Here is a 25793-nt window from a genome sequence, read left to right on the forward strand (position 1 = left end):
CAAATTGTTCACTACAAATGTTGTGTCTCTTATTCTAGGGCTTTTGGTTCTTTGAATCTGCCCATTTTTTTCCATGGTATTTTGCTTTTTCTTATGTTTCCAAGTATCCCATATATCTCTTTAATATTGTAAATATGCTTATTTTAGATACTCTTCCAGATTGTTCTTCTATCATCTGAAGTCCCTGGGTGGTCTAATCCTGATCTTCTTTGTAACTTACAACTCTTGTTTACACTGGGTTGTTTCTCTGATGCTTAGATACACTTTTATTGTGAACCAATCATTAGCGGGCCTTCTTTACTTGACAGTAATTAAGTGTGGCCTCAGGGGTGGTAGCCCTCCTGAGTATTTCACATTTACTCCTGCCAGGGACTCCAGGATCTCTGGCCTGGAGCCCCATGTTTTTCAGGGTTTTTTGTTTGGTTGGTTTCTTGCTGAGGAAGAGTGGCCCTGAGCTAACATCTGTGCCAGTCTTCCCCTATTTTGTATGTGGGTTGCTGCCTCAGCATGGCTGCCACTGAGTGATGTAGGTCCATGCCTGGAAGCTAAGCCCAGGCCTCTGAGGTAGAGCATGCTGAACTTAACCACTAGGCCACAGGCCGGCCCCCTGGAGCTCCATCTTTAAGTTAACTTCTCAGTCTGGGGTCTTCAGTTATATAAATTAAAACCCCAATCCCAAGTAACAAACAGGTTTCCATTTCCTGGGGGAACTTTCCCACCCGAGCCAAGGCAGACAGCCTAGTGCCCTGTCACCTCCCTGGGCTGTGGGCAGATCACTCTCCTGGTCCATCTTTTCCTTAACGATGTGTTTCTACTAGCACCCCTCTTTGTATGGTCTTTGTCCCACCTCCTCACCTCTCTCACCTAAGCACCCACTGCCTATGTGCAAGCTGGTGGTGTGAGTCAGGCCCTGGTCTGGAACCAAACCCCACTGTGCACCAACCCATCACTCACTGCTTTAGAGTTCCCTTCCCTCTTCACTTCCAGGACCTGGAAATTTCCCTTGCAAGTTCAGATAGTAACCTAACCTGACTTTGCTCCATTCTGCCCCACATTTTCAGATGTCCACGGTGGGAGAGTTTCACACTACAGCAGTCTGCAGTACCGCTGGAACCAGAAATCCAGATGGGTGTTTTCAACTCTACTTCTCCAGATGAGATTATTCAATTTCATCTATTAGGGACTTTGTGCTCTGCAAACGCCTCTCTGATTTCCCAGGGAAGCCAGCAGAAGCTCTGAACTCCCCCTGAATTGGATTTTTTATCTTTTTTTTTTTTTTTTAAAAATGCATCTGTGTCCAAAATGCAAATGGTTCTATTTTTATGCCTTAAACATATTTTTCATGGAGGAAAAGATAAAGTGTCAAGCTGGCTGTCTTGCTTGCTCATCCTCAATAACCTGGTACCACGCAGGGGCAAGCGCCTGGACAGCAGGCAGTGATGAGGATCCAACAATCCACACAGTGGTTCATGGGCCTTCTGGGCCCACGGTTGGCCTCTGCCTCAGTGGGTCTTCCCCTCTGCTGTCTCACCAACCCCTCAAAGCTGGGCTTTGGAAAACAGCCGCAGACATTGCTGGGTCCACTTCCTCAGCCCAGGTTCACCTCACCAAAGCCCACAGGCCCATCCTTCAGCTCCTCCCCTGCCTCTCTGATTTCTCTGTGGCATTAGCGCCCTCACTGCACCCTTTGCAGGAAAGTCTTCTCCTGGTTCCACGGCAGGGCTCTCTCTGGGTTCTCCCACTGCCCCTGAGCCTCTCCCTTCATGGTCCCAGCTCCCTCAACACTCCCAGCATAGGTCCTGCCATCACCCTCTCTTTCCAGACTGACTTTTCCCCCAGGTTCCCTGACACATGCCCAGCCTCTCCCACCACCAATGGGCCAGCAACTCCCAAGTCTTCTCTCCAGCCCAGCACTGACCAAAGTCCACGCCCAGACAGTTGACCACCCCCTGGACACTCCAGGCACCCACGCTGGCAATCACCCACTCCTCCCAAGACACCTGCCCCTGTCTACCTGCCACATCCCAGATAGTGGAGGGTTCCCACATGCTTCTTCCCCACATCTACCTGACCACCACTCTATCCACTCCGCCCCCATTCCCTCTCCATCCCCTTGACTGTGGCCTCTATTTGGGCCTAGGCATCTCCTATCCCAGGGCAGGGGCTCCTGCCTGGTTTCCCTGTGTCCAAATCCGTTCTCCCCAGTGCAGCCAGAGTGGCCGTTCCAAAACCCAAATCTAAACGAGTCCCTTCTGAGCTTCTGTGCCAGAATCAGGAGCCCACTCCCCTCAGCGGACACTGCAGGTGGGGCGTCCAGAGGAAGACCTCTGCCGTGAGATGTCCTCAGGGGTCAGGAGGTCCTGGCAATGCAAGAGCCTTGGTGAGAATCCACGTGCCCCTCGTGGATTTGACACCCACCTGCTTGCCTGCCCTGCTCTCCCAGCAATGACACTCTTGCTTCTGAAACCACAACTTCTCATTTTCATCTCTTCTCTGGTGAGGCTACTGCCTGGCACTCTGCGAACTGACGAGCCCTCACAAATCCACCACGTGAAGCAGACAACACCCAACCACAGCCAGCTGTCGCCCGCGGCCATGGCCAGATGGTACCATGCAGCACCTGCTGCTCATTTCACGGCCCCAGACTCAGTCGCATCTCCAGGGCATGGCTGCCCCAGGTCGCTACTGTTTCAATGTTCACTTCACAGAAGAATTCAGACTAATCTTGAGGGGAATTGTGCACTTTGTGCAAATGTTCCCAAATCACTCCTGAGCACACTGTGCATGTGTGTCCGTGTACATGTATGTCTGTGTGTGTGGGTATGTCTATATGCATATGTCGGGTGTGTGTACGTCTGTATGTGCGTGTGCATGTCCATGTGTATGTGTGTGTTTCTGAGTGTGTGTTGTGAGAGTGTATGTATGTTTAAATGTGTGTGCGTGTGTATATGTAAAAGTGCATGTATGGGAGCATGTTTGTGGTATATATGTTTGTGAGTATGTCTGTGTGTATTTGTGTGTCTGTGCATGTGTGTATACATACGTATGTGTTTATGAGCATAAATGTGTGTTTAAATGTGCATGTACATGTGTGTGTAAGTGTGTATGCATGTCTGTGTGTGTGTATGTCTGTGTGTGTGGACATGTCTATATGCAGATGTTGGGGGAAGTGTATGTGTCTGTTTGAGACCATCTATCGATGGTTGCACTTGGGGAAGAGGCATGTGGGAGCCCTCCACGGTCACTCTGACGCCAGAGCTGAGCCCACACCATGAGGTCCGCGGCTACACAGTGGTCTCCCTTCAAAATTCACCTGAACGAGTTACAAATACCACTGTAAGGAGACTTAGGATTTGTCCCACACTAGAAATGCCAAGGTTTGGGTTCATCTGCATAGTTACAAAAATTAAACTTGTATTTTCACAAAAGCGTCTACGGGCAGCTCCCCTTCCACACACGCACCCTCCACCCTGTCTTGCTCACCAAATGCAGCTACAAGGCCACAGAGTAACTATTTGAGGGCTCTCAAAGTAAGCGGTAGTAGGTGGATTGTGGGAAAAAACAGAGTTCCAAGTCCCAATAAAAGAGAAAGGAATCTGCCTTTCTCCCCTGGCCTGCACACAGGGTAGCCCCAAATCCAGAAGCAGGCTCCTCAGCTCTTGCACAAGGTGTGAGGAAGGGAACCCCAAGACACCCTGTTTTTTCTCCATGCTATCACACTCCAGCCCATGAAGACTTAAGACCCCTAAAACTGTGAGGGCATGGAGTGTTCCTCTCCAACTGAAGGAGCTCTGGTCCCTAGAGGGAGGAGTGAGCCCCACTGACCTTCCTCTCTCTGAGCTCCCGTCACTGGTTCTGACACAGGTGGTGCCATGGCAAGGCGGCGTCAGAGCAGCATACCTTACCTCCAGCCTTCCAACTACAGAACTGAAAAGGAATCCCCAGGGTCCCAGAGAGGCTGGAGAATGAGAAGCTTAGGATGTGGCACTGAGGTCACTCAGGAACTCCAGGGCTCACCCCCAGTCCATGCGTGAGTGGGTCTGACTCTCATCAGCACACCAAGGACAGAGAGCCCTAAACTAGGACACAAGGCACTGTCCACCACACTGACCACTGGGTGGGCATGTTCACGACAGATCCAAATGGCACTTCAAAGTCTTTGGAAACAACCCGTGGGAGGCTGGCAGGAACCCACAGCCTGAACTCAACTGGCTAATTTCCAGCTAAGGAATTCAACCTTCCCCATAGGATGTAAAGAAGACCCAGTCTCACAACATGGTATTCAACACGTCCAGGATACAATCTGAAATTACTTGGCCCATGAGGAACCCAGAAAACTCCCAATTCACATGCAGGGGAAAAGACTATTAACAGATATAAATGTCAAGATGACACAAATCTTGGAAATATCTGACAAAGATTTTAAAGCAGCTATTACAAAAATGCTCCAACAAGTAAAAGCAGATACCCTTGAAAGGAATGGGAAAATAGGAAATCTCAACAAAGAAATACAAGAGGTAAAGAAGAATCAAGTGAAACTTTTCTAAGTAGACTAATATAATAAGTGAAATAACTCACTAAATAGGCTCAATGTCAGAATATAGACAAGAGAAGAAAGAGTTATTGAACTTGAAGACAGATCAATAGGAATTATCCAGTCTAAACAATGGCAAGAAAGGAAATTTCTAGAAAGAGCCTCTGGAACCTATGGGACAAAACCAAAAGGACTAAAACTTATGCTGTTAGTCCTAGAGAGGAGAAAGAGTGAAGTGCAGAAAAAGAAAATTCAAAAACAATGCCTAAACCTTCTCAGATTTAGTGAAAGACATAAACCAGACTAAAAGAGCCTAACAAAGCCCAGACAGAATAAACCCAAAGTAATCCACACCCAGACAGACCACACCAAAACTGCTGGGAACTGAGGACAAAGAAAAACTCTTGAAAGCAGGCAGACAATGCTAACACACGATTTGTAGGGGAACATGTTGAATGACTGTGAATTTCTCATCAAACATCAGTCAATGCTGAAAGAAAACCATCAGCCCGGAATTCTATATCCAGCAACAATATCCTTCAGGAACGAAGGCGAAATACTGACGTTCCAAAGTAAGGAAACCAAGAAAATTCATTGCCGTCAGATCTGCTCTAAAAGAATTGCTAAGGGAAGTTCTTCAGATAGAGGGAAATGATATTGTAGGAAGACCTGGAACACTGGGAACGAAGGAAGAACAACGGAAATGGTAAACATCTGGGTGTCATGGACCATGAATCATGTCCCCCCAAATCCACATGCTGAAGCCCTAAGTCCCCGTGTTGGAGGCAGGGCCTTTCGGGAGTGGACTACGTTAGAAGAGGTCATAACGGGGGGGCTCCAGTCTGACAGGATCGGTGTCCTTACAAGAAAAGGAAGAGACACCAGGGATGTCCCCTGCTCCCCCCGTGCCCACAGAGAAAAGACCACGAGAGGACACAGCTGTCTGCCAGCCAGGAAGAGAGCGCTCACCAGAAACTGGCATGCTGGCACCTGGTGGCACCTGATCTGGGACTTCCAGCCTCAAAACCATGAGAAATAAGTTTCTGCTATTTAAGCCACACGACATGTGGTGCTTCGTAAGGGCAGCCTAGACTGACTCATACACTGGGGAGTAAAACAGATCACGCCCTCCTCTTGAATTCTTTAAAATGTGTTTGATAGCTGAAAGCAAAAATCATCACATCACCTGAAGAGGTTTTCAGTAATAAAGATAATGCATAAAACAGCTGATAACATAAAGGTGGGAGGACAACAGGACCTATTTGTTGATAAAGTCCTACATTCCGACTGAGTAGTAAAATATTGACTCTGAGTAGATGGTGAGGAGGTGAGTAAGTGTAGTGCAATCCCTAGGGTGACCACACAAAAATATATGCAAAATCACAATAGATAAATTAAAATGGACTACTAAAAACATCACAAATAACCCAAAAAGGCAGGAAAGGTGAAAAAGAGGAATAAAAAAAGAGAAAAAAAAAAACAGAAACAAATAATAAAATGGTAGACCTGAATCCAAACATACCAACTATTGCATTAAACGAAAACAGTCTAAACACACTGATTATAAGACAGAGATTGTCAGAATGGATCAAAATGACCCAACTTTATGCTGTCTACAAGAAACTCACTTCCAACATGTGTAGGTAAAAGTAAAAGAATGAAAAATACACACGGTGCAAGCACTAATCACTACACTTCTGGAGTATTTACATTAATATCAGAGAGAAGACTCCTGAGCTAAGGAAATTGCTAGGGATAAAGAGAGCATTGCACACAGATAAATGGGTCCGTTTACAAGAAGACATAACAATCCTAGATGAGTAAGTGCCTAACAAGAGAGCTTCAAAATACATGAAGCAAAAATTGACAGAACTGCAAGAAAACCCAGGAAGCCCGCAATTATAGCTAGAGACTTCAACACTCTTAGCACAACAGTTGACAGAATTAGTAGACGGAAAATTCTCAGGCATATAGAAGAACTGAATTAGTGTGACTTGCATCTGTAGGACATTCCACCCAACAGCAGAACACACACCCCTTTCAAGTACACACAGTACATTCACCAACATGGCCCATATGGTGGTTCACAAGAGATATTTCCAAAAATTTTTTAAAGTTGAAAAAATACAAAGTATGTTCTCTGACCAAAATGGAATTAGACTAGAAATCAATAACAGAGATAACAGTAAAGTCTCTAAACACTTGGAGATTAAACAGCACTCTTCTGAATAATATGTCAGTTTAAGAAGTCTCAAGGGAAATGGGTAAATATTTTAAACTGAACAACAATGAAAATACAACATATCAAAATGTGTAGGATAAAGTTAAAAGCCGTGCCTTGAGGGAAATTTAGAGTATTAAATATTTATATTATAAAATTAGAAAGATTTCAATTGGTAATCTAAGCTTCCGCCTTAATAAATTAGAAAAAGAAGAGCAAAATAAACCCACAGCAAGCAGAAGAATGGAAATAATAAAGATAAGAACAGAAATCAATGGCATTAAAAAAATAGAGAAAATCAGTGAAACCTATGCCTGGTTCTTTGAAAAGATGAAGAAAATTGATAAACCCCTTGCAATATTAAAAGAGAAAACAAGAGAAAAGACATAAACTAACAATATCAGGAATGAGACAAGGAATATCACCACAAACCCCGCAGACATTAAAAGTGTAATAAAGAAATACTACAAACAACTTTATGCACATGAACTAAACAAATTTGGTGAAGCAGACCAATTTCTCAAAAGCCATGAACTTCCAAAACGTGCCCAAGAGGAAACAGATAACTTGTACAGTTTCATAACTATAAATAAGATGTTTTTATCATTTAAATCTCCTTAAAAAAAATCTCTAAGCCAGGATGGCTTCTTTGGCTTAGTCAGTGAAATAATTAAAAACGAAACTAAATAAGGAATGGAAATAACATAGATCCTACACAAAAGAAATCAAAAGAGTAGGGAACACTTTCCAATTCATTGTGTGAGGCCAGCATTACCCTGCCACCAAAACCAGACAAAATGGTATAAGAAAGCTACAAAATTCCTCATGAACATAAATATAAAAAAACCCAACCAAAGACTACCAACTTGAATCCAGTAACACGTAAAAAGAATAACAAACCACAGTCAAGTGGGCATAATCCTGGGAAGGCAAGGCTGGTTCAATACTTAAAGATCACTCAGAGGGATGTCAGCAAAAACGGCAAAATAACAAATTCTTTAAAATCTCTCCGCCATAAAATTAAAACACTTGCAAAAATTGTTGCAATCAACTTTTTCAGAGCTCTGGAAATTAATCTGGGGAGCACATATCCAAGAAAAACAGTTGAATCTCAGTAAGAACAGCAAGATTTGTGGTGTTTTAACTTTCCCAATTCTCATACCTCCCTCCCCAGCTCTGAGTCCAGAGTTTGCAATTACAGTGAAAACCAGCAGTGTTAAAGCCTCCTGAGGGGGAAGAATGGGGTGAGAGTTCTTTCAAAGCCCCACTCCAGGTGAATTGTCACCATCTGATCTGTTCAGTGGTTCTGGAAAACTCTACTCCCAAGCCTGTCTTTATCTATTATTCAAGACTGAACAGAAGCTCACTGAGTAAAAACAGTCTTTTCCCTGTGAGCATTTGATGAAAACAGTTACAGGCAATTAATGAGCATCACGGCTGCCTGAGGTAGTGGATAACAGTCGGGCAAACAACAGGCTAACCAATGAACTTAAAAGGAAACGCTGGGGCCTGAGATGTCCATAGAGGGCTCTGAACAGCTCTGGCACATTCCTGGGTATCTAGGAGGCCACACAGAGACGCACGGTCAGGAAACACCCAAGAAGGCCCTGACCTCACACGTCTGGCTGACCTTGAGATTCTGCGGAAGCATGAATGAAGGCAAGGGGCAGCCGTGGACCACCCAGCTATGGGGTGTATGCCTGCACCCACACCCAACAAAGGCCCCTGGCAAATGCTGGGAGACTCGCTGGTTACATGCAGCCAAGGAAATCACTATCCAATCATTAGCTGAATAATAAGGTCACTGAGCAGAGGCTTCAGTGGCTCGCACAACACAAAACACAGACTTCACAGAATTAGTTCAAAACAGTGACTGGACACACAGACAACGGCAACAACAAACTCTGGGGAGGAGGGCGAGAATCTGAACTCCAGAGTTTCCACATTACATTACTTAATATTCAAGTCATTGACAAAGAATTACACGACATGCAAAGAAACAAGAAAGCACGGCCCATCCGTGGGAAAGGCAGCAGTCCACAGAACCGCCCCTGAGAACGTCCAGTGTTAGTCCATAAACAGTCCTCACATCAGCTATCTTATGTCTGTTCAAAGAACTAAACAAAACCATTTCTCAAGAAATAAAGGAATGTATGAGAAGAATGTGTCATCAAATAGAGAAAATCAATAAAGACAGAGATTTTTTTGAAACTACACAGAAATTCTGGGTTTGAAAAGTTTAATGATGGAAATGAAAAATTCACTAGAGGGGTTCAACAGTTGATTTGAACAGGCGGAAGAAAGAATCAGACAACTGAAGATAGGTCTCTTGAAATTGCCCAGTCTGAAGGGCAGAAAGAAAAAGGAATGAAGAAAATGAACAGAGCCTCAGATGCCTATGGGACAATATCAACTGTACCCACATTTGCATAATGGGAGTGCATGGGAGAGGAGAAAGAGGAAGGAACAGAGAGAATATTTGAAGAATTAATAGTCAAAAACTTCCAAAATTGAACAAAAAACATGAATCTACACATCTAAGAAGCTCAACAAACTCCACACAAGATAAACTTAAAAGAGACCCACACTGAGACATATTAAGTGTCAAACTGTCAGAAGCCAAAAAAAAGAGAGAGCAAGAGAAACTTGAAAGCAGAAAGAGAGAAGCGACTCATCACACACAAGGACTCCTCACTAAGGTTTACAGCTGATTTCCCTTCAGAAGCCATAGAGGCCAGAAGGCAGTAGGATGACATTTCAACTGCTGAAAGGAAAAACTATCAACCAGAATTTTATATCTGGCAAAACTATCCTTCAAAACTGAAGGAGGGGGCCAGCCCCATTGCATAGTGATTAGTCCAGCACGCTCTACTTTGGCGGCCCAGGTTCATGGGTTCAGATTTCAGGCACAGACCTACAACACTCATCAGCCATGCTATGGCAGTGACCCACATACAAAATAGAGGAAGATTGGCAGAGATGTTAGCTCAGGGACAATCTGCCTCATGAAAAAAAAAAAAAAAGAAGGAAAATTTAATATGTTCCCAGATAAACAATAACTGGGGATTTTGTTGCTGGTAGACTTGTCCTACAAGAAATGCTAAAGGAGGGGCCAGCACCATGGCCAAGTGGTTAAGTTCACGCACTCTGGTGCGGCGGCCCAGGGTTTCACCAGTTCAGATCCTGGGCATGGACATGGCACCACTTGTCAGGCCATGTTGAGGCAGCATCCCACATGCCACAGCTAGAAGGACCCACAACTAAAATATACAACTACGTACTGGGAGGATTTGGGGACAAAACACAGGAAAAAAAAAAGAAATGCTAAAGGAGTCCTTCAGGTTGGAATGAAAATACACTAAATAATAACTTGAAACCACATGAAAAAAATAAACAACAGTAAACATAGCTATATAGGTAAATATAAAAGTTTTATAGAACTTTCAGTTTGTAACTCCTCTTTTCCTATATAACTTAAAATACAAGTGCAAAATTATAAAACTATAAAGTTAATGAACTAAAGTTAACGTACAGAGACATAACTTGTGGCAATAGCATCATAAAGCATGGGTGGGGCACAGAGCTATAAAGAAGCATAATTTTTTATTGAAACTAAGATGGTATAATTTCAAACTTTATTATTATAAAGTTAAGATGTTAACTGTGATCCCCAAGATAACCACTAAGAAAAGAAGCAAATAGATCTGTACAGAAAGAGATACACAGATACATAGATATGGATATACAAGGAAATGAGAGGGGAATAAAAATGTTATACTAGAAAAAAATTAATTAATCATAAAAAAGACAGTAATGGAGAAAATGAGGAACAAAAAAAATATGACACATAAAAAACCCCACAAAATAGCAGAGGTAGGTCCTTCCTTCTAAGTATTAATTTAACTGTAAATAGAGCCCACCCTCCAATTAAAAGGTAGAGATTGATAAAATGGATTTTTTTAAAAAGCATGCTGTCTACAAGAGACTCACTTTAGATCCAAAGATGCAAATAGGTTGAAAGTGAAAAGATGCTGCATACGAACAGCAACCGATGGAGACCTGAGGCAGCTGCAATAATGTCAGACAAAACGGGCTGCAAGGCAAAACCACTACAAGACACTGTACATTGATTGATATGCAGAGATTAGGGGCATTATATACTGATTGACATATCTAGATTAAGGGCATTATATATTGATAAAAGGGTCAATTCATCAAGAAGATATAACAACTATACACATAAGCACAATTAACAGGAGAGCCTCAAAATATAAGAAGTGAAATCTAAGAGATTAGAAGGAGAAAGAGACAGTTCAGCAGTAATACCCAGGGGACTTTCATACCCCGCTTTCAATAATGGCTAGAGCACCAGACAGAAGATCAATAAGGAAGCAGAGGACCTGAACTACACTGCAGGCCGGCTAGACCTCACTGACGTCTACAGGACACTCCGCCCAACAACAGCAGAAGACACACGTTACTCAAGCAAACCCAGAAAATTCTCCAGCACAGACCATATGTTAGGCCACGAAGAAAGCCTCAATAAATTTAAAAAGACTGAAATCATATGAAGTATCTTTCCAACTGCAGTGAAATGAGGCTAGAAATCAATAACAGAAGGACAACTGGGAAACTCACTAGTATATCAAAGTTAAACCAAGTACTCTTAAACAAAGCAGAATTACAAGGAAAATTAGGAAATATTTTGAGATAAGTGGAAACGAAAACACAACATACCAAAACTTAGGAGACGTGGTGAAAGCAGTGCTCAGAGGGAAATTCATAGCTATAAGGCCTGTGTTAAAAAAGATCACGAATCAACAACTAACTTCACACCTTAAGAAACTAGAAAAAGAAGAGCAAGCTAAACACAAAGATGGCAGAAGGAAGGAAATAAAGACGAGAGCAGAGATAAATGAAACAGGAAATAGAAAAACAACAGACAGAATGAAGGAAGCCAGAGCTGGTTCTTTGAAAAGTTCCAGAAAACTGACAAACCGTCAGCTAGATCGACCAAGAAAAAAAGTTGGATAACTAAACTTACCAAAATCAGAAATAAAAGTGGGGACACCAATACAGACCTTACAGAAATAAAAAGAAGCACAAGACAATACTGTGAACAATTGCACACTGAACAACTAAATAACCTGGACGAAATGGACAAATTCCTAGAAACACACCAACTAAAAACCTGACTCAAGAAGAAATAGAAAACCTGAACAGACCTATAACACATAGAGATTCTTTTTGAGAGATTTAATCAGTAATCAAAAACAAAATGAGAGGCATCCAGATTGGAAATGTAGTAAAACTATCTGTATTTGCAGGTGACGTGGTTTTGTATAAAGAAAATCCTAAAGAATTCACAAAAGAATGAGTAGAGCTAATAGACAAATTTGGCAAGGTTGTAGGATACAAGACCAATGTACAAAAATCAACTCTGTTTCTGTATATTAGCAATGAACAATCCAAAAATGAAATTAAGAAAACACTTCCATTTACAGTAGCATCAAAAAGCACAAAATACTTCACAACAAACTTAACAAAATAAGTCTAACTCTTGTACACTGAAAACTACAAAACATCATTGAAAGTAATTTTTAAAAGACCTAAACAAATGGCAAGCCATCTCACACTTGTAGATTAGAAGACTAATGTTAAGATGGCAATATTCCCCAAAATTGATCTACACATTCACTACAATCCCAATCAAAATCCCAGGTGCATTTTTTGCAAAATTCGATCCCAAAATCTGCATGGAAATGCAAGGACCTCAAATAGCCAAAAAAAGTCTTGGGTGAAAAAGAAGAACAAAGTTGAGAACAAAAGAACAATTTCCAATTTCAAAACTTACCACAAAGCTACAGTAATCAAGACTGTGTGGTACTGACACAAGGATAGACAGACAGACAGACATATATATCAATGGAATGGAACTGCAAATCCAGAAATAAATCCTGACACTTCCGGTCAATACATTTTTTTTTTTAAGATTTTAGTTTTTTCCTTTTTCTCCCCAAGGCCCCCTGGTACATAGTTGTATATTCTTTGTTGTGGGTCCCTTTTTTTATTAGTTGTGGCACGTGGGACGCTGCCTCAGCGTGGTTTGATGAGCAGTGCCATGTCCGTGCCCAGGATTCGAACCAACAAAACACTGGGCCACCTGCAGCGGAGCGCGCAAACTTAACCACTCAGCCACGGGGCCAGCCCCCGGGTCAATCCATTTTTGACCAGTGTGCCAAGAAAATCCAGAGGGAAAAATGTCCTTTCAACAATGGTGTTGCAACAGCTGGATTTCCATGTGCAAAGGATACTGATGGACCCCCGTCTCACACCACACAAAAAAATTATGTCAAAATGGATTAAACACCTAAAGGTAAGAGCTACAACTAGAAAACTCTCAGACGCAAATACAGACGTCAATCTTCATGACCTTGGATTAGGCAATGGTTTCTTAGATATAACAACTAACACATAAGCAAAAGAGGATAAACTGGACTTCATCGCAATTTAAAAACTTTTGTACATCAGAGAACACAATCAAGAAAGTGAATGGGAGTAAATATTTATAAATCAGATATCTGATAAGGATCTAATACCCAGAATATATAAAGAACTCTTACAACTCAATGACAAAAAGATAAACGACCCAATTCAAAAAACAGGCAAGTGATTTGAAGGGACATTTCTCCAAGAAGACAGATGAACGGCCAATTCACACAGGAAAGATGCTCACTGTCATTAGTCATCAGGGGAATGCAAGTCAAAACCACAATGAGACAGCACCTCACATCCACTAAGACGGCTACAGTCAAAAAAAGTGAACTGAAAATAACAAGTGTTGGTGAGGCTGTGGAGAAAACAGAACCCTTGCACGTTCCTGGTGGGGCTGAAAAATGGCGCAGCTGCTCCGGAAAACAGTTCGGTGGCTCATCAGGAAGTTAGACACAGAACTGCTAAATTCCCAGCAATCCCAAGAGGATTGAAAATATATGTTCACACAAAAATTTGTATAAGAATGTTCATAGCACAACTGTTCATAACAGTCAAAAAGTGAGAACAACTCAAACGTCCATTAGCTGACGAAAGGATAGACAAAATGTGGTCTGTCCACACAATGGAATATTACTCAGCCGTAAGAAGGAATGAAGCACCCACAGTTGCTACAACATGGATAAACCTTGAAAAACCTCCACCATCCTCGATGTCTCACTGGTGAGGCTGGAAGGCAGGAGCTCACTTTCCCAGGCTGCCTGGAGTGGGGCGCAGCCTGGGACCCACATGGAGCCAGGAAGAGTAAGGGGAATCTGCCACAGGCTCCTCAGACAGCGTTTGTCTTCCAAATAGAAGAAACAGCAGGTGACACCCTGTGTGGGTAGAAATGCCCCCGAGACCCCTGCCCCACGATGTGCACACACCTTCCCCCAGTGACCCCAGGGAACACTAATCTGGGCACTGCTGTGAAGGGGACTCTGCAGAAGGAATTAAGGTCCCAGAACAGCTGGCACTGAGTTCATCAACAGGGACATTACCCTAGGTGGGCCTAGCCTCAACAGGTGAGCCCTTAAAAGGGAGGGGGCTCCTCCTGGCCAAAGATTTGAAGCATGAGAGCATGTGGACACAAGGGGGATTCTCCATGGCTGGACTAAAGACGGAGGGGCCACGTGGCAAAGGACCTAAGAGTGGCCCCCGGCTGCCAGCCAGCCAGGAAACAGACTCAGACCCAGAACCACAAGGACATGAATTCTGCCAGCAACTGAGATGAGTCTGGACAAGGATTCCCAGACAGCTCAGTCAGCTGGCTGTGCATTCCAGCCTGTGAGACTCTGAACAGAGACCCCAGCCACACCACAGCTGGACGTCAGACCTACGGAACTATGAGCGGATAAACAGGTATCGTTTAAGCTACAGAACCTGGGACAATTTGCTGTACAGCAGTAAGAAAAAAATACACACACGCCTCTTGTGTGTTCTTCTCTCCTTAAACATGGTGGCCAGAGCTACGGAAGCCTTCTTGGGACCGGGAGGCATTAAGCATAGAAGGATCTTTATCTCATGCTCAGGACGCCAGAGAATTAGAGACAGACAGAGCCTGTGCCCCGTGAGGTTCTCACGACGACTTGGAAACGGTCCCCAGCGAGCAGCCTCCGGGTGTCCACACCCTCACCACAGCAAGCCGCCTCTCCACCTGCTCGGAGCTGCCGGGTCTTCACATAGAGCACGGAGAAGGCAGCATTCTAGGACTGCTGAGAACAGATTTTCCCAAGTCCTGTTGCCTCTACTGTCCCGAGGGGAGCCCGGTCACCAGGGGAAGGAGCCTGGGCTGCCCACACGAACAATGAGGGCCTGGGGGTGCACCGTCACGAGGAGACGGTACCCCAGAGGAGAGAATGGGGTCCAGACACAGCAGTGAACCACAGGGAGAGAGAGGCCGTTATCCCCGCCAGTCCATCCAAGGGATCCATCCCCACGGGGACATCAGACGCCGGACGAGCCAGGCTGGACCCTTTTGTGCCAGGCATCACCGTGAGAGTCAGGAGGAGGCACCCACAGAGCCCTGCCCCAATTCCTGACCCACAGAGCCGCGGGACGCACACCCACTGCTCCTCCCGGACTCTATGTCTAGGAGCATTTGTTACTGGGCACCAGATAACCAACTGACTCAGGCCTGATGAGTCTGCTGAGCATCCCCCCGCCACCAAACGCTGCCTCCAGGCCTGTTTCTGAGATGGTCCCACAGGATGGATGTCAACTGACCTGTGACATCCAGGCGGAAGGAGACCTTCTGGCCCCCGGCCTCACAGCTGTACTCCCCGGCGTCTGCCTTCCCCGCCTGCTGCACCACCAGCCGCCGGGTGCAGCCCTTGGCCTCCACGTGCACTTTCGAGCTCTCACTCAGCTTCTTCCCGTTCTTGAACCACGTCACCTCCGTCTGGGCCTGGGCCACCTCGCAGCTCAGTGTGGCGCTGGCCCCTGCCTGAGCCTGCACCTCCCTGCGGGCTGGCTGGTCCTTGGCAAACACCATCGTGGGCTCTGGGGACAGAGAGGGACACGGGGTCAGAGGCCCTGCTGAGGTGAGGTTCCCAGTCCTGGAGCCATGACACAGGCTCCGGACCCCAGGCAGTCTCAGGTCGTGCCACGGGGATCCCTGGTGGTCGGGTGTTGCACACAGGGCCACCCCAGCAGAGGTGGGCCCGATGCCTGACCCTCCTGGGTGTGGCAGGAAGGGGCCTCAGGGACCACCATGAGCGGCGGTGCCTGGGACAGACAGAGAAGGCATGGAAGGCACAGTGGAGACCCTCCCAAGGGTCAGGATCGGGTAGAGCAGGACTGGGAGCACCTCCCAAGAGGCCCCAGTGGCTTCTAGAAAGAGCTGTGGCCTTAGATCCACCGAGATCCAAATCTACCCTTCTGAGAATACTCCCAGCACCTTCTGGATCCCCTCAGCTTCATTTTGTCATCTTTGAAAGGAGGACAGGGCTTCAAATTTCCTTATCTTTTATTTTCCACATCTGTATTTTTCAACTTTCTAAAAGTGAGCTTTGTGGGCAGTTTCTTTTCCCAAATCCAGAAGCAACTGCCCCACGGCAAGCATTTGTCAAAGAAATGAAAGGCCCAGTGGGTGGTCTTGCAAGTGCTGGATGCAGCCAGACCTGCTCCCCCCCCACCAAGCCCCGGAGGCAGTGCACTCACCACAGACACGCAGCCGGAAGTCCACGGAGTCCTCGCCCACACGGCATGAATAGGTGCCCTCGTCCTGCCTGGTGACAGAGGCCACCACCAGCCGGTGCCGCGTGCCCACGTCCTCCTGCGAGAAGCGCTGGCCCAAGCCACCAAGCTCGGCCCCATCCTTGTACCAGCGCACGCGCACGTGGGCCTCCGACGTCTCACACTCAAAGCAGGCTGGACCCCCAGCCACGGCATCCACGTGGCCGCCCACTGTGTCCTTGTGCAGAAAGGACGTGAGGCCTGCGAGGGCACACAGGAAGTCAGGGGGCCAGCAGAGCCACGACCACTGGCCCAGACCAGGGTCCCCTTCAGCAACAGGACCGGCCTTGGCTGCTGACTGCCAGCCACCCAAGTGCCACCCACTGTTAGGAAGCTCCTCGTCCACCGAGCAGAGCCGCGTCCCCCATCCTCCCGCACCGTCACCTGAGCCCTCTACCCCCACGCACTCCACAGGGACAGAAAACAGTGGATCCCACTGCCCAGAACCCCCCAGAGCCTGCCCAGAGCTGGGGGACAGAACACGTGGCCGTGGCCATGTTGGGCCCAGGAAAGACGTGGTCGCACACACACCCCACCGGCATCACCTTGTACGGACAGCTGGTACGCGATGCGGCTCCCGCGGCTGATGCACTCATACAGCCCGGCATCGTCTCGGGCCACGTCCTTCACCAGCAGGGCCCACTGCCCGGCCGACGCCTGCACCTCATACTTGGGGCCCGGGGGCAGCGCATGGCCATCCTTGAGCCATGTCACGGCTGCGGCCTGGTCCGACAGCTCAGCCAGGAGCTGCGCCTCCTCATGCAGCCGGGCCAGCACCTCCCGAGCAGCTGTTGTTGGAGGCTTGGTGGTCAGCCCTGGGGCCGCTGGGGCCACAGACAGGTGGACAGAGGGGGCATGGACAGAGAGGAAGAGAGGACAGAGAGAGGAAGACGAGGAGGGGTAGGGGAGACAGACGGGGAGCTGAACCTCTGCACCACTGAGGGCTCCCCAGCCCCTCCTCCGTCACACCCCGTGTCTGGGACCGCCCACTGGGCCTGGGCGAGCTGCCTGGCACACCCACCGCCCAGCCTGCTTCATCCAGGCACCCACCCAGCAGTGCCCCTGCCCCGAGAGCAGCAGCAACCCTCCAGGAACCCTGAGGCCCCGGGACCCTGTCCCACCCCACGCCCAGAGGAACCGGCTGGAGAGGCCCAGGGGTCACCGGCCAGGCCCCTACCTCGGACCTCCATGCGGATGGTGCTCTCGATGCCATTGGCCACAAACTTGAGCTCAGCGCCGTGCAGGCTGGCGGGCACTGAGCGGATGGTGAGAGTGTGCCGGGCGCCGTCGCTGCGGATCACATACACGCTGCTGGCCTTCAGGGGCTGCCCGTTCAGGAACCACTCACCCACCGAGGCCAGGGTGAGGTCCACCGAGAAGGTCGCCTCGCCGCCCTCCACTGCCTCCACTGCCTTCAGAGGCGTCCTCACGGCCAGCTGGGGGGCTGCAGGATGGCAGTGTCAGGAAGGAGCCAGGCCCCTGCCCTCCTCTCCTCCTCCTCCTCCAGAGCCCGGGCCGAAATGCCTCGTCCTCCAGGAAGCCCGGCAGACAGATGCACGGCCACCACAAGCGAACGTTGGACCCAGGACGAAGCGGGGACAAGTCAGAACTACCAGAGATCCCCTCCAGATCCCACAAAACCGGGGGGTGGGGAGGGGCTCAAATACTGTCTCAGGGTCCCCTCCTCTTCCCACAGAGGAGGTTCAAACAGCATCAGGACCCTGGCACCACCCCTACCCAATAAAGAGGCTCCATGAGGTCACTGGGGCCTCCTCAGGCCTGGGCTATGCTCTGGGTCTGACTAACACAGTGGCGGATGGCCCCCAGGCCATCACCACGTGGCGGGTGGACCGAACCTTCCACACTTACCCAAGTGGACAGTCCCCGGGAACTCGAGGTAGGGGCTCTGGCCAAAGCTGTTTACAGCTGACACCCGGAACTGGAAGTCCCCCTCCTCAGCCACGCTGGCCACCGTCAGCTCGGGTGTGGCCACCCACTCGGCCTCGTGGCACCGGCTCCAGGTGTAGGCCCCGAGTCGCTTCTTTTCCACCAGGTAGCCGTCAATGGTGACAGGGCGGTCCCCATGGGGTGGTGGGGACCAGCCAAGGGTCACAGAGCTCTCCGTCCTGGCCTTCACCACCGGGGCCTCAGGGGCGTGCAGGGGTGGCTTCCTAGGGGCTGGGGAGAGGACCGGACCACGTCACCGACGGGATCTCCTCCCTGAGCCCTAAGTCCAGCATCGCCTGGGTCGGGGAAGGGCGTCAGAATCTCCAACCCTCCCAGACCCACTCTGGTGGTCTGGAATGGCCACAGCCCAAGCGGACCACTGGCCTGAAGGGAGGCTGTATGCCCATGACCCCCAGCCCCGGTCCTGAGGGCAGCTGGGCCTCAAGGGCCACCAGGAGCTGTCCACGTGGTCTGGGGACAGATCCCTACCTGTGCATCGGGATGGTAGGGTAGGCAGTGGCTGAGGCAGGGCACAATGACCCTTCTGGGGGGCTGAGACCTGCGTGCAGGGGCACTTTCCTGCCCCTAGCAAAAGGCTGACCCTGTGGGGGTTGGAGGGAGCAGGGACCTGCTGCCCAATCTACAAACTTGACACCAAAGGCCGCAGAAAGAGGACATGATCACACATGATGCCCCACACACATGCTCTGCTTCTAGAACAATCTGCACCTTCCCTCTGGTTCGAAGTGGGAGGGACCACCAAGACTTCTTCACTACAAACGACTAGGGTGACCACAGTGAAGGAGAGAGCCAGCAAACCAGGGATCCGAGGGGACAGAGCTGGGACAGCGGTCACCCCCTCCATGCAGCCCTCCTTGCAGCAAGCCAGTGCAGTGGGGCCCAAGGGGGCAGGCTGGAAGGGGTGGGTCCCTCCACCCGCAATCCCCAGGCCCTTACCCGACACACAGAACTGGGTGGATGTGCGGCAGTCCCCAGCCACGAAGGCCACCTCGCCCATGTCGTCCAGGTTGCACCGGGAGATGGTCAGCGTGTGGCATGTGCCTTCCACAGTGATGGCCACGCGGCCCCCAGCCACCACCTCCTCCTGGTTCCGCAGCCAGCGGACGGGGCCCTCGGGCCTGGCCAGCTCCACGCAGAACATGGCCGTGTCCCCAACTCGCACCACCGTCTTCCGCGGGAGCTTTCGGGTGAGGTTGCCTGGGGTGAGCAGGGCCCTGAGCTGGTCAGACCCTGTGCCGCGCCCCCAGTCCCACACGTGCCCCGCCCTCTGTCCCCTAAATGTCCCGCCCCATGTGCCCCGCTCCCTGTGCCCTGAGCGCCCTGCCCCCTCCGCCGTGACCCCTGTCCCCGGAGGGTCCTGCCCCATGTGCCCCGCCCACATCCCCTGAGCGCTCCCGCGCACCTCGCACCGCCAGCTCCGCCACCGTGCGGCTGCCCTCGGCCGTCTCGCAGATGTACACGGCGTCGTCGTCGGCAGAGACGTTGCGCACCGTCAGCCTGCGCTCCGTGCCCTCCTCCTCGATGCCGTACTTGGCGCTCGCCCGCAGCCGCGTCTCCTCTTTGAACCACGCGGCCTCCGTGGCTGGCAGCGGCACCTCGCACTGGAACGTGGCCGACTCCCTCTCCTGCACCTCCAGGTCCTGCAGCCGCTTCCTGAAGGGCACGGTGGGCTCTGCGGGGAGAGGGCAGGTGAGCGGGACGGGGGCACGGGAGGGGGCCGCGGGGAGGGGGCGGGGCCGGGCAGCACAGGGGGCGGGGCAGGGGAGCGCAGAGGGCGGGGCAGGGGGTACACGGGGAAGGGGAGTGAGGACAGGAGGACACGGGGAGGGGGGCGCCGCGGAAAGGGGTACGGGGGAAGGAGAGTAGGGGGCAGGGGCTGCAGGCAGAGGGCTGGGGGAAGGAGGGCAGGGGAGGGGACAGAACGTAAAGGAAAGAGTCCCCCCCCCCCCCCGCCCCAAATATGAGAAGTCTGGAAAAGCACAGGAGAAACGAGGCGGGCGGAGCGGCCCCGCCCACCAGCCCCGACGCTGGTCCTAGGCGGGCGGCCCTCGCACCTGGCGAGGCAGCGAGACCAGGACTGGCCGGCGAAATGGCTAAACTGCCCGAGCGCTGGCTGTGGGCCAGGCCCTGCTGCCCAAGCATCCTCCCCAGGCAGCTTTTGCAGGGACCGCCCCGACCCGCCGAGGAGCGAGGGGCCATTTCCCGCAAGAACGAGGAAACTGAGGCATGCACGCGAAGACCGAAGCGCCCTGTCCGAAATCCTAGAGCAGGTAAGATGTGTAAGAAGTGCAGGTGGGACTCGGACCACATCAAGGGGCTGCTCTTAGGAGACAACAATAAATGGGCCTCCCCAACGAAATCTGATCGTGTTGCCCACACTTGCCCCCACGTGCCCTGGGAGAGCCCGAGACCCCGACGGGAGGCTGCAAGCTGGCCCAGAACCGCCTTCAGGCTGCATCGTGGCGGACCCCTGTCCGCTCCCCCAGTCCCGAGCGAGGCCTCTGAAGGCACAAGCGTTTGTCTCTGGTCCTGCCCTCCTTCCCACTCTGCCCCTTAGCATCCTGAGGGAGGACCCGGGTCACTCCCAGCCTGGACAGGGCAGGGTCAGCTACTGGGCCCCCCCACCGTGTCCCAGTGGGAGGGGCTGCCGGTGACAAAGCGTTTTTTTCTTGATTCGTGTGGATCACAAAGACAGTGAGTGAGGCTGAGGGTGTCCTCGTCGCCCGCATTTTGAGGACCCGGAAAGGCGAGAGCCGCCAAGACCTCCAACTCTGCTTTCCACTACCGGCGCCACAGGACGCGGGCGCTGGGGAGGAGCCTCCGCCCGCGCCCCAGCGACTGCGCACGGCGCCCGCGCGCCCTGAGCTCACCTCGCACGACGACCAGCACGGAGCTGTAGGTTTGGCCCACGAGGTTGGACGCCGTGCAGGTGTACAGGCCGCGGTCCGACTGCTTGCAAAAGAGGATCTTGAGCACGAAGTTCTCCTGCGCGTCCTCGTACACCAAGTGGCGCCGGCCCTCAGCCACCAGCTGCCCATCCTTCTTCCACACGGTCTCAGGCTTGGGCTCGCCTGTCACGTAGCAGCTGAGGCGCGCGTGCTTGCCCTCAGTCACCGTGCAGGTGCGCGTGCCAGAGCCAGGCGGTGAGGCTGGGGCGCCCTCGGCGCGCATGGCCTCACGCCGCCGCTGCAGGTGCGCCAGGAGCGCGGCGGTGGACGTCCCCGGAGGGCCGGCCGCGTCGGCATCCGCGTCCACTGTGAGCGCGGCGGCAGCGCTGGCGGCGCCCAGCGGGTTCTCGGCGTGCACCGTGTAGGTGCCTTCGTCGTGCGGCCGCGCAGCCTGGATGCGCAGCGCGCTGGCCTCTCCGCTCGCTTCCACGCGCACTCGGGGGGCGTCGGGTGCGCCCAGGCGCCGTCCATCCTTGGCCCAGCTTACGGCCATGGGCGGCGAGCCGCGCACGCGACAGCGGAAGGTGGCGTCGGCGCCCTCGTGCACGCGGATGGATGTGGGCCGCAGCAGGAAGTGGGGCGCCTGCTCGGCGCACGCGGCGTCAGCGTCCACCTGCAGGCCGACGGCCGCGAAGGCCTCGCCTATGGCATTGCGTGCGCGGCACACGTACTGCCCGCTGTCGCCGAGCGCCAGGTCCAGGATGGTGAGGCGGTACAGGTCACCGTCCTGGGCCAGGCGGAAGCGAGCGCCCGCCTCCACTGGCTGCCGGTCCTTCTCCCAGCTCACCTGTGGCGTGGGGTTGCCCACGATCTGGCAGCTCAGCGTGGCATCCTTGCCTACGCACACTACGAAGGCCTTGGGCCGGGTCAGGAAGCGGGGCGCGCCGCTGAATGAGTGATCCATAGTGATGGCGGGAGCCGGTGTACCTGCGAGCGGGATGAGGGAAGGTCACACTGCGGATGTACCCAGGTGAGCTCCAAGCCCCCACATTTGCCCCACCCGCCCACCTCACCCATCCAGCGCTGCCTGGAGAACCCAGCTTAACCCAGTGTGGACACCCCTACATGACCCCCTCCGCATTTGGCCTCTTCTCCCTCTTGCATGTGGCGTTGCCAGAAGGCGCCGTGGTCCAGAAGCGCAGATTTGTCCCTTTCTGGGCACTTGGGTACTGGCTTCATGCCCCTCTCCCAAAAGGGCTCTTCTAACTGATGCGAGTATCTCCTCTCTCTCTCCCCCAGCTCCAGTCCTGCAGCCCCAGCTCAAGATCCAGTGGAGCGCCTGTCCCTAGACACGGCCCCAGCACCAGCCGGGCCCTCCTCCCTGTGCAGCGCCTGCGCTATTGGCCCCCAGCCTTCTCCTCACTCCAGTTGCCTTCCTGCATCCTGTCCCCTCCCCACACGCTACTGCCTCTTGGGGTCTAAGACTGCAGTCTGCCTAGTCTCCCCCACTCAGAGAGGCCCCTTTATGCACCCTGACAGGGCCTGGCCATGGAGGGCCACAGTGGGTCCCTGGCCTATTCTCTCTCTGACTGTGGCACACCAGAGGTCACAGGTTCTCCACCGGGCCAGGCTCTCCTCTGAACCCTCTGCCTGGCACACCCCTCTGCCCGCCTCTTCCTTCCCTGGGCCACTCCCCGCCCCGCCCAGGCCTCTGGGCTCCACCTCTGGCTGTGCGCCCAGCAGCCTTCCTCACCAGGTGGTGCCCAAGACAGAGAGCATTGTGCACAGGGCCAGTCCTGTCTGCAGCTGCCTGGGCTGGGGCACACCTCGCTTATGCTGGGGTCCCCCACCTCCCCTCGGCCCCTGAGGGGGATGCTCGTCAATGAGCAGGGAAAGAATGGAAACTCCACAGCCAGTGGGCTCCTCCTAACAACACAGGTGCCCCCGGCCCACTGGGCTGCCAGTGCCCCCTCGCCAGGAGCATCTGCCTCCTCCCCTCGAAGGTCACAGTGGGGAGGGGCCAGGCAGCCCACAGTCAGCGGGGTGCCTGGGGAGGGGAGCCAGAGAGTCTCCCCAGAACAGCCAGGGACCTCCAGGCTGAGGATGGCCGGGCCAGCTAGCCAGGCCCCCACCTGGGGGTCTGCAGGTGGCCCAGTCACTCTGCAGCTCTCAGCTGCGGCTCCACTGGCTGGGCACCATCAATGCCAAAGGCCCCAGCTGCCTCTGGCCTCTACCCAGGCTGGGTTGGGCCCCCATCTCCCCCAGCACGGGTGGGTGAGGTGAGACTGGGCCCTGCCTGCACGGGGGCTCCTATAAGAACAGTGGGCACTGTGGGCCCCCCTGGGCCCAGGCTGGCCCCAAGCACCTTGACTCCCTCCACCTCAGGGGCCAAGCCTCCAGCCTCTGGGCTCGGGCTGCCCACCTCCGGACAGCAGCCTGTATTCCCAGCCCTCCGGCTCCCAGTCCTGTGATTCAGGACCTAATCTCCTTAATCCCCCTCCCCCCACAGGAGGCTCAGCCCAGACCAGCCTGCTGACTCACGGTGCAGTCAGCACCTCTGACACCCCCACCGCTGGCTTCCCCCCATGGCCTGGCCGGCTCCAGGCCTGGGAGGGGCGGGGGGCACCCCCCTCCATGGCACCCTTCTGGGCCTCAACACCCCTCTGTGGAAGGGTTACTTTCACACCAGACCTTGGGGACCCTGAGCCCTGAGTGCTTCCCAGTGCCCCCTCCCAAATCACATGGTGGGTCTGTGGGTTCCTTGAAGCAGGACGCAGCACCCTCCCCACTCCACACCCAGGGCAGGCGCCTGAGACGGCTGGCTGCTCCGAGCACATGAGCAGGCACGTGTGGGGGCAGGGGGCCACCTCTCAGCCCGGTGGTCTCTGGGGGCCAGGAGGACAGGGACAGCGGAGGGAGCTTTCATCACTGCACAAGTTTGGGAGAACTGGCTCCAGCCCTTGGGGTGCACAGGTTGTCCCCTGGTTTGGCAAGGGTGGGCAGAGGCCCCGCCTGCATGCCCCACCCTCCATGCGGCAGACCCTGTGAGGTCCGAGGGGGCTCACCCAGACACGGCTGCCTGGGAGTCTACCCAACAGCAGCCCCACCAGGCAGCCTTCCTCACAGGCCAGCAGGGCCAAGGCGCCCTAAGCTGGGAGCTCCGCCCACACCCCCCACTCTTGCTTTTCCAGAACTTGGCCACCCTTGGTCTCCGTGGGGCCCTGGGAGTGGGAAGTGGCTTGCAGCCTGACAGCAGAACCTCAGCCCCCCTGCCCCTTTCTGGAGCCCCGTCTCCCTGGTGCCCCCTCCACCCACCACTCAGTTGCTCCTAGGCCCTTCCAGAAAAGACTTCCCAGCCAAGGGCAGCTCCTGGAGTCTGCATCTCCCCTTGGACCCTTGGACCCCCGGGCTCCGGCTTCCAGAACTCCAGGGGAAATTCTTTCCTGGAGTCAGGTGTCACTGCCCCTGTGGCTGTCCCCTCCGCTGAGCCAACAGGCTCAAAATAGCCCCAGCTGTCAGCGGGCATCCATCTCAGCAGAGCTGGGGGCAGGGCTGGCCGGACCCCCAGGCCACCCTCGGAGCTGGGCAGCAGGCGAAGGAGGTGGGTGCATGCACGCCCATCCTCCTGCCTGGCAGCTCCCTCCCAGCCAGAGGGCCCAGCTCAGCCCTCCAGTGGGCCAGGGGCTGGAATCCCGGCTCCAAACCCAGGAGCAGCACAGCCTGACCAGACCACCAGGCCACTCTGTTCCCCACAGCCGTGACCTTCAGCTGAGCCACCCTCAGGGGACACAGGATGGCCCCCCACCCCTGCCTGCTCTCTGCCTCCTCACCTGTCTCTACGGGGGCTCCAGGCGGACGCCCAGGCCGGGGGCTCAGATGGTGGGGCAGAGGCCACCAGGTCTCACCTCCCTCCTGTGGCCCAGGACTGACACGGCTCCCACCCAGCAGCCTGCACTCCGGCCGGTCCTCAGACTGGACGGGGACGAAAGGACAGGCAGACGCTGTCAGCTGGAGAAGGCTGGGCCCGCCCTCCACCCGGCCCCCACATGGCTGGCCCAGCCCAGCTCCAAAATAGCCTGGTGTCACTGCCCAGGATTAGGTTTCAGCCCTGGCCCCACTGAGGCAAAGGGCAGAGGCTCAGGGCTGCCAGGAGGAGGGGGAGGCCCACATCTTCAGCAATGACATGGGCAGGGCAGAGATCCCAGCTGGTTAGGACCCCTCCCCAGACCAGCATCCTGGAGTGCAGGGTGGGAAGAAGCCCAGGGAACCCAAGACCACCTAGAGGGGGCTCAGGACACCCCCCAGAAGAACTGGTACAGCCCCAGAGGACCCAGGACACCTCCCAGAGGACCCAGGACCTCCTAGAGAGGACCCAGGACACCCCCAGGGGACTCAGGACACCCCCAGAGAACCC

At 52.9% G+C, this 25793-nt stretch overlaps 1 protein-coding gene across 20 annotated transcripts in view; it reads right to left on the reverse strand.

The window, feature by feature from the left end:
* OBSCN (obscurin, cytoskeletal calmodulin and titin-interacting RhoGEF) overlaps positions 1 to 25371 on the reverse strand; it is a 153988-nt gene extending 128617 nt beyond the window's left edge. For 19 of the 20 annotated variants that reach the window (XR_002799903.2, XM_070233572.1, XM_070233571.1 and 16 more), the window contains exons 1-9: positions 25210 to 25371; positions 21362 to 22366; positions 19894 to 20163; positions 19428 to 19688; positions 18393 to 18701; positions 17701 to 17967; positions 17069 to 17347; positions 16449 to 16724; positions 15513 to 15788 (exon numbers count right to left, since the gene is read on the reverse strand). Coding sequence is in view for 19 of the 20 variants with exons in the window: in XM_070233572.1 (XP_070089673.1) it covers positions 15513 to 15788; positions 16449 to 16724; positions 17069 to 17347; positions 17701 to 17967; positions 18393 to 18701; positions 19428 to 19688; positions 19894 to 20163; positions 21362 to 22343 (2920 nt within the window). In the remaining variant the exon portion in view is untranslated. The remainder of the gene's footprint in view (positions 1 to 15512; positions 15789 to 16448; positions 16725 to 17068; positions 17348 to 17700; positions 17968 to 18392; positions 18702 to 19427; positions 19689 to 19893; positions 20164 to 21361; positions 22367 to 25209) is intronic. The other variant, XM_070233567.1, reaches the window with a different exon arrangement.
* Positions 25372 to 25793: the final 422 nt, after the last annotated feature.

The sequence above is a fragment of the Equus caballus genome, chromosome 14 (genome assembly GCF_041296265.1).
Source record: "Equus caballus isolate H_3958 breed thoroughbred chromosome 14, TB-T2T, whole genome shotgun sequence".
Taxonomy (NCBI): Eukaryota; Metazoa; Chordata; class Mammalia; order Perissodactyla; family Equidae; genus Equus; species Equus caballus.